The 9,259-nt window shown below is 40.1% G+C and overlaps 1 protein-coding gene across 1 annotated transcript in view; it reads right to left on the bottom strand.

Annotated features, from left to right (window-relative positions):
• Positions 1 to 235: 235 nt before the first annotated feature.
• Fbxl17 (F-box and leucine rich repeat protein 17) overlaps positions 236 to 9,259 on the bottom strand; it is a 472,414-nt gene continuing 463,390 nt past the window's right edge. Inside the window, exon 9 of the mRNA XM_038340434.1 lies at positions 236 to 2,960. Within this exon, the coding sequence (XP_038196362.1) occupies positions 2,820 to 2,960 (141 nt within the window). The 3' untranslated portion in view covers positions 236 to 2,819. The remainder of the gene's footprint in view (positions 2,961 to 9,259) is intronic.

Genomic DNA, 9,259 nt, shown 5'->3' with positions numbered 1-9,259 from the left:
GAAAATGAATAGATGACTAAGCAAATGAGTAACCATGTATAAAATGGGATTTTAAACAATTCACTTGCTTACATTTATGAGGTCTGAGTCTTGTTTCTGAATCACGCTTATCATTCCAGATTAGTCAAAGCTATGCAAGTCCGCAGTGAAACACACAAGGGCACCGATGACCGTGTGCATCCCACCCAGCCAGCCACAGGGAGCTCATTTAATGTCTAAAGTAAAACAAAAGACATGGAGTTTGGTTTCTCTTTTATTGCAACCCATTGCAAGGTCAAAAGATTCACAGAAATATAGAAACTACAAACTGGGTGAATTTTCTTTATCCACTCAAAAGGACATTAAATACAAAGGAGCAGACTTCTCCACTGCAGCAATGTATTTCATAGGCTTTATTCTGAAAATACTGTTGACATTTGGAGAGGATAAAAAGCCCCGCATTAAATGTGTTCACATGTATTTATGACAGTCTAAGCAAAAAAGGAACTATATTGCCCAGAAAAAGTATTTTAAGCCTCATTTCAAAGCGTCTAATGAGAGCACATTCAACACCCTCCACAGGGTCATGAGGTGATGCTTTTCTTGGCTGTTTTTTTTTGTTTGTTTCTATGAGATTAATACTTTGAGGCTGGATATGATATTTCTACAGATTTCTAGAAATGAGCCAAAGCAGTTTCCCAGGGTTTCTGTATTATCAGCATCTCAGAGAGTAAGTGCAGCCCCCACCCCCCAAGCTAAAGCGTGTTAGAGTGCTGGGCCTCAGGTTCAAAGAATGCAACGTTTACAGAATTCACTCTACCCTCTGAAACCACTGACGACTTCACCATAACAGTCCAAAGATGATCGCAACTTGGAACTGAAATCATGCCATCTATATCAAAGATGACTTTCCCTTCTTCTGTCCTTTTGTAGCTCTTTAAAATATAATGTGACATATAAAAATTAAACATTTGCTTATTCATTCAAGCTACTATTACTATACACATAGTCTTATAAATTACTTTTGGGTTAAAAAGCAGTTAAAATATTATGAAATAACATTTTTTAGTTGTGGAGAAATGGATATAAAATGATACAGTTCAATGTATAAGAAGAAATGTAGTTTTCTAATGGTAAACAACTTTTTCTTAAACAAATTGTATTTCTTTCAAACTAAACTAGCAACCTGTTTGGCTGTGGAAAAAAACATTCCTAATATTTGCTCAGTATTTACTTTTAACTGATTGGAATTAAAGCAAAAAAGGAAAATGCCACATCAGAAGCATGTTGACATACTCGAAGGAAACCAACATTTCTACAGGAAAGTAGTTCTCGTACATATGTGAATGGCATTCAGGCGGAAGGCTGCTTTCTGCTTCTTGCGGCTCGTATCACTTCAGGAGCATCGGGATTTATAGGAAATAAAGTCAGACCTCATCATAATTGTCAAAGACCAAAGACCACATGAGGGGAGAATAAATAGCAAGTTCAAAGGTCAAGGTTTTGCTTCTCCTACTACGAAAGTGAATCACTCTTTAGCTTAAAGAGGCTCCCTGCCGCCTGGTTATAGATCCAGACACAGGAGAGGTTACTGGAGCCCGAGTCCCTACAATGGATTAACTGTAAAGATGTGTGAAATCAAAACATATACTCATTTTCTGATAGGAACTAAGATAACTAAATGCTGATAATATTTAATTAAACTAAAATACTTATTTCTGGCAAGTGCAAACAGAATCTTAATGAACAGATTTTCTAACTCTCTCCTTAACTCATATGTTAGCTAACAGTAGATCTCTGCAGTAGTGTGAGAACTATTCAAAATTATAACATGCATATATCCAAAAACCTGTTCTAAATCCCAATGCAAAAGAAAATATTCAATAGGAAGATTGTCTACTTACATCTCATTCATTAATCTTCTACCAATGTGACTACTCCACCTCAGAATATATTTTCATAATTACCAAAATTGCCAAAATAATGAAATGATCTGTAAAATTTTTAAAATAACTGCACACCATAAATTACATTCATGGCTTCAATGTGGATAATGTTAAGATGAGCCCCAAATGTCACTAAAATATACCCTGACCAGTAACTACCCACAAAAAAAGCTAAGAAGGTGTCAATGTAAAACCAACTAAAATATTTATTACTCAACAGAAAAGGCATTTACAGAATAATGAATAATTAACTTTTGTGAGCTGGCCAGGGATTGTTGCCTCCATATACAAATTTACAAAAGGCTTTATTTATTCTCTCTAGTTCCTAAGGTACCCACAAGACAGCAAGGTGACCACCTGTGGGCACAGTGAGTCAGCCACTACCATCGGGAATGGCATGCTCCCACCATGGCCTCCAGGAAGGTGCCTCAGTCAGGATATAACTGATCAAGACATTCACTGAGCATACGTGCACAGACACGAGGGTCCACGAGCGTGGAACTGCAGGTGTGTCTCCTGTTCTGGTCTAATCAGAAGTGAACAGCGTATTCCATCACATAAGAAAGCCTTTGGCCGAGCATCTCCAAGATGTGGCAGAACTTAGACGCTCAAAATAATACACCCAGTTTTCTGACTTGAGATTTCACAAAGTCTTTTTTTTTTTTTTTAGAGAAATAAACTTTTGGATTAAAAAAAAGTTTTTATGGTTTTCATAATCTTCCATTTTTAGGAACACAAGGCAGCTCACCTGGGGACATAACAAGTGCACTTATGCTATGCAGTATGCAAACAAGACACATATGACACGGGTCCAGACAGACAGCTGGTGGTTAAAACCGTTACCCCAGCCCCGCCCTCCCATTGCTCTGCCCTGCTAAGGCATGGGCAAGAGCGTTAGGAGGAAGCGGCAGACATGTTGGGGGTCCAGCCCATCTGGTAGGCTCTCTCCAAGGTCCTCTTGCAGTCCTGCAGAACGGTGCTGAAGGTGATGTGGGGGTACTGCTGCACCAGCTGTTCAACCGTCACCTCGTTTACCTGGGAGAAAGAAGAGCCACGGTCATACACAGGGGCAACCAGCAGCACATGGGGGCGGGGGCGTGCAGTGCAACAGGAACTGGGCTCTCCCCTTCCTTTCCGCTTAGCTTAGCGGCGTGAGGACGTGTTTGCTGGAAACATGTTTTCCTTTAGTCTGACGCCTGATTTCCCAGCACTACATCTGCTCCTATGGATTTTTAATTAAACATGATGTCATGAAATCAAATGTACCTGGTAAACATACACGACTAAATGACTGCCAGAGCACGGAGGAAGGAAACAACGAGATGGCATGGCACGCTGGCGCACCTTGGACTTCCTCACCCGCAGGAGAGCCCTTCAGGATGAACACTTTACAGTGGGGGAGGGGCAGGTGGCTACACAGGATTCCAGATAGAAGGGCAAGGGAAAATGTTTGTTTTTCTTCCCTTTAAATGTTAAGACATTGCAAACCCCAGTCCCTTTGTGAGAAGGGCTGAAATGCGAGGGATCAATAATTAAAACATACATAGCTGGCAGGTCAGGGATGGCCCCAGCAGACCTTAGCCGTCAAAGAAGCCACCGTGATTCTTGATTAGACAAGGCAATCAGACAGGCCTAATTAAAACTAACACCTTTACAATTGCTGTGCTGTGAAGGGATTAATTTGTCGATTATTTTTAAGCTGACTGCAGTTCATATCACAGAAGTAGACAGCTTCCTTCATCCTTTAGATAAATAAATGATTAACCTAAGAACCACAACTTATAGGTAGCTTTATTTAAAATCTTTATTGAACACTTGGGCATTTTCGAACACATCAATATTTCATTTGTACTGTGTAAGCTATACTGAGTTAAGTCTGAATGAAGATATTTGTGGTAAACATTTTTGAACATCCTTCTTGATGTTCATTATTGGAAATCACCACCACCGCAAGAAAAAACAACAAACAAACAAACAACAACAACAAAATCCCAAAAGCCTGAACAATCCTAGAAGCCCTAGCTGCTTGCTTGAAAGTAAACTTAGAAGTATACTGATTATTCGCTTATTCTCTTGCCTGCACTTTTTTTTAACAGGTGACTTGAAACTTAGGTAGGGTGTTATTTTTGTTTAATACTGAGAACTGCCATGGTCACTTTGTGCTGGTAACACTTAATCTTCATTAGAGGGTTTAAGACAGGGTCAGTGCTATATAACCAGGCTGGCATCAAGCACAAGATGCTAAATCTTCCATGAGCTGATTTTTAGATGCAGACCTCCATGCTCCCGTCAGGAAATTTCTCTAGTTATGAGAAATCTAGTTCAAATCCCCCCTCTCTCTCATTGGATTGCTCAGCTATGAAAACAAGGTAAAGGGACTTACACTGTAGACCTGTTGTGAGGCTTAGATGTAATCTTATGCCTAGCACCATGACTGAAGCAAGGAGCCCCCTGAACGGCAGTGCCAGTTAGTGCAGCAGGTAATCTATGGAGAGTTACTGGATGCAGGAGTTAACTAGGGATGTGTATGAGATAACCCTATCCTCGTAGTGCTAATCAGAATCATTCCACTTCTAGATGTTTCCGAAGTAAACCTTCATAAGGGTGGTCACAATGCTCTCAAGAACACAGTCACAGCAAGGGCAATCTTTAGCGCACACTTCCCAGGCAGGACGACTGTTCTACTTGACGATTTCAGGAGTGGGCAGCCCAGCTTTGTGAATTGTGGATTGTGACCTCCACAAGATGTATGGGAAAATGTGAAGGTTTTAAAGTCTGGCGGCAGGTGGTTTCTGAGCATGCAAAGGCTGAACATTGATTTAAAATTAAATGCTATTTCAATCAGAGATGCTTCCGGCAATGCTTGTCCATATTGTGAAGTGCGTGTTCACGGAGGCCTTGGCTCTGAACCCACAGCACCTGGACTTTGCACTGTGTATGCCACGCGAAACAGGCCCGGCGAGGAAGACTTCCTGAAACACATGGTCTCAGAGTCGACTGCCCTGCTAGGAGCTGCAGTGTTCGTACTGCACGTTCAAGGTTTCTGTTCTTATAGCTACATAATGGTTTATTTACTAAAAGCAAAGACTTTTGTCTATTTTTCTACCACCATGTAAGTGTAAAATTTGGATTGTGCATTGTTAGAATGTTTGATTTTTAAGAACTGTTATCTGAGTTTCATTTAAAATTTTCATAAATGAATTTTGGTGTGGGACAGGACAATCTCTAATAATTTCTAAAATGGCTCTGGATATACCTTTGCCATTCTGAACTATGGATATGTATTTATGTTTCTGGCACAGACAATTATAAAGTCTAAGTCTCAGTCAATCTGAAAAGCACTGAAGATGCTCAATGATCCACAGTAGCTAATACTCAGCCAAGACTGGATTCTTCTAACAAGTACACCTACCTCAGCAGAGATAAACTTGCTTTCATCTTTTAAAAAGTGGTAAGATTGTCTGTATGCCAATGTATTAGTTTTAAATGAATTTCTCTGTGATCTCTGATCAGCAAATGTTTGATTTATAGACCTATTTTACTAGCGGATATGCTCAGGGTAATGTAACGTTCCGTATGACGAACAGGGATGTGCATGGCCAGGGTTTGGGAAGGCCTGTTCTACAAGACTTGTGGGTTTAGGATCTCTGCATCAGGGGACTGTGTTCCTAACACACTTGGATAAAAGTGGCTTCTCTGAGAGAGCACAGGAGCCACACAGTCAGAGAGAATGCTGGGAAAGGAAAGCAAGTGCATGCAGTCCAAGCACTTAGCAGGAAGGGACCACTAACTAAAGCAGGCAGAACGGGGGCAGAGCACACCGCACCTCCTTCCCAATCCACACCTGGCAGGGCAGTTTTGTGCATACGGCTGACAGGTAATTTCTTCTGGAGAATCAATTTTAAAAAGAAAAAAATATCAGTGTATAACTTCTCCAGAAAGAGGAATGTAATTCACTTTAAGCAAACTCGATACCCAGAGACACAGATTTATGAAGTGTATAAATTAAGGTAAGAATTTTTCACATTAGCAAACCCTTTCAAGGGAGGGTTAATTTATTTCATCAGCTCCCCTAATATCACTTCGATTCAACGGAATTTAATTATCTATTTCTTTTCATGAAGTAAGGTAAACCTGTATTTAAGAATGGAGATGATATCATGGGAATTCTCGGGCTTTCATAGGATATTAAGAACAAGTCGGCTCTGTGTAGCCGCGATGGAACGATCGGTAATGGTGGGCCTCAGCAGATAACGTGCGTCTTCTAAGCAACGCTTCTGGTAACTGTGCGCTGTAAATTCCAGAGAACGCAGGAGAGAACACGCAAACAAACATTTTAGACCTTGGCTGGGGAAATGTTACGCAGGGAGAGCGTGGTGTATGCTCTATTTTGACTTATAATGTCTCCGGGTAGTGCTAATGGTAGATTTTATATGCCGTTATGTTCACTGGCTCCTCAGAAGCACATGTGATGCCTACTTCTTCTTGTAGACTCTAAACGTGCTCTGGTGCCGAAGAGGTGCTTAAGCTTGGTGTAAGACACCAGGGGAAACCAAGCCTTCTTCAGTCTTAGGCTGACATACACATGCCTGCAGAAATTTGTCATGTGCCATTTCACTTGCTAGGGTGAAGGAACATTCTCTAACCTATAAAATGTATGTAATATAAATGGGGGAATAAAGGTGTTTTAAACATAATCCTCATAATATCTTTCCTTCAATGGCAACTAATTTACTTCACATGAGATTTGGAAAATGAAGTGTCTTCCTAAAGAAAAACTCAGAAGTGTTATTTGAAAAAATTACTGTGATTAAAAGGAAAAAAAGCATATGCCCCAGGTTTTTAAAAAGTATACAAGAAAGATTAGATTTTGTCATTCGCTCCAAAGACAGCATAACCATGATCTACATCTTCAAGATTATTATAACTCTTTTTAAAGTAGTACAATTTGTCTGGTATTTTAATCTATTTTGAGTTAACATCTATTAGCACTTTTTGAAAATGTGAGGCAATTTGCTATGCTAATTAAGGTAAATCATACCATAGTTTCAGTATATTGCTGCTGCTGTTGCTGCTACGGCAGGGTGAGGAGAGAACCTCAGAGTTCAGAGATCCAGTGTAAACTGCCCTGCAGTGCCTTCCCTTCTTATCACATCCTCGTCAGTATCATCAACAGGAAGTTCCTGCTAAGTACAAACCTAGGCTAGAATTCAGCTATTCCAAAAAATATAAGCTCTCATAAAATATGCCAAAGAAACCACAAGCATCGAGTGGTTCTGCTTTCCCCATTACCAACAAATGCTTGTTGGAGACAAGAAAGCAGCAACTGGAACACATTAGGGTCAACAAGAAGAAACTACTCCAACTGATTTGTTCTTTAAACTTTTTTGATGAATTTTTTCATGTGTGTGGTACATGCATGTGACAGTGCAAATATGTGTGCCTTAGTGCCTCATGTGGAGGTCAGAGGGGACACTGGATGCTTTCCACCATCATCCCCTGCCTTATTCCCTTGACACAGGGTTTCTTGTAGAACGGGAACATGCCATGTTGGCTAGCTGGCTGTCCAATGACTATCATCTCCATCCCCCAACACTGGGGTTACAGACACGTGGAGCCCTGGATTCTGGTGATCTGAACTCATGTCTCCATGACTGCAGAACTAGTTCTTTTATTCACTGAAGCATCTATCTTTCCAGCCCAATGTACTTATCTCTTTAATGGAGAAAGTTCCAGTCTAGTTTGAGATAGTGATAACAGCATTTTTACTTTATACCCAGACTGTAAGTTTCTTGACAACAAGCAGTACTTCCTTCAACTCTGTTTTCCACTCAAAACACACTGACTGCTGTTCTCACCCAACTAAGATGCAGGTTCTACAAGGCAGCAGTCGTGTTTTGTTTGGGGCCCAGGGCACACACCTACTATGCAGTACACACTCGATGCATATCTGTTGGCTTGGTGAATACAGGAGTTATTAGGAGAATTTGTTCTGTATACACAAAAAGGGAACATGCCAGTACTGTGCCTAGTCAAAGTTAAGTCTTCACAGACTTTTATTACAATGAGGATATCTAAAGTCTCCATCTGACCTCTGTCTCAAAGTCCTTTAACTACCGAAGTTCCTGTGATGTGAGATTCCCCTCTGTATGCTGTGAATATATTTATTACCACTGGTTAATAAAGAAGCTGTTTTGGCTTATGGCAAGGTGGAATAGAGCTAGGCAGGGAAATGCCATGTAGCTGTCCAAAGAGAAAGACACTGGAACCTTACCGGTAGGCCACAGCCACATGGCAATATATAGGTTAATAGAAATGGGTTAATTTAAGATGTAAGAGCTAGCTAGGAACACACCTAAGCTATTGGCCAAACAGTATTGTAATTGATATAGTTTCTGTGTAATTATTCGGGTCTGGGCAGCTGGAAACAAAAGTGCAGTCTCCGCTTACCAATGGCGCCTACTGTCTCGGGCATGGATCAAGATAAGACCTAAAAGAAAGTTTAAGAAAAAAAAAAGAAGGCTTCTAGACTCACAAAAATGAGAGTCAAGCGCAGCTTCTTGTAGCTGCATTTTTTTTTTTCAGATAGGCTGCGTTTGTGGGTCACAAGTAGAGATGCAGCTCCTTTAAGAAACTAAGGGCATGAATGGCTCTGGCTCTTTCAGGAGATCCTTCTATAGAGCACTTAAGGTTTTTGAGCAGAGCGCTACAAGTTGCTTAATGGTGACACAGACCTGCTATGTCCCTGGAGCTGGGGCAGTGAGCATGGCTTGAAGAGGTGGTAAACATACCTCCTTAAAATAAATATTAAAAAAGTAATAGAGTAAAAAAAACACGTAAAAAATGGAAAATACAATAAGAGTCTAGATTATGTATGTTATTGGGCTTTCTTTGAAATTTTTTAACTGCTAATGAGTTAAATGAAGGGAGACATTTGATTGTGAGAGCTGCTAGGCTAAACCAAAATAAAGGTGTCTTGACTTCAAAATTTGAGTCTAAGGATATGTTGCTCTGGAAAAAGAAGTTCTGCTTTTGTTTCCACAGAAGATGAGAACCTGTGGATTCCTTCCAAGTTAATGCAGTTTGATGGAACAAGACCCCCTGAAAGGTCTCCATGAATCCTAAAAATACTTCACCCAAAAAAAAAAAAAAAAACAGCATGAAGCAGTTTAGAGAAGAATACACCCAAATTCCCAAAATAATTGTTTATAAATGTTTGTTTTCATTTAAAAGTGATTAGGTATAAATGGTCACAATTAATTTCTAAAAAAAAAGGTAATAATAATAAGGGGGATATGATATAGAGATGAATACTTTGTATTGGTATGGATCCT

This window comes from Arvicola amphibius, chromosome 8 (assembly GCF_903992535.2).
Source record: "Arvicola amphibius chromosome 8, mArvAmp1.2, whole genome shotgun sequence".
NCBI lineage: Eukaryota > Metazoa > Chordata > Mammalia > Rodentia > Cricetidae > Arvicola > Arvicola amphibius.
Note: the sequence above shows the minus strand (reverse complement) of the source record. Positions and strands in the feature narration are given on the sequence as shown.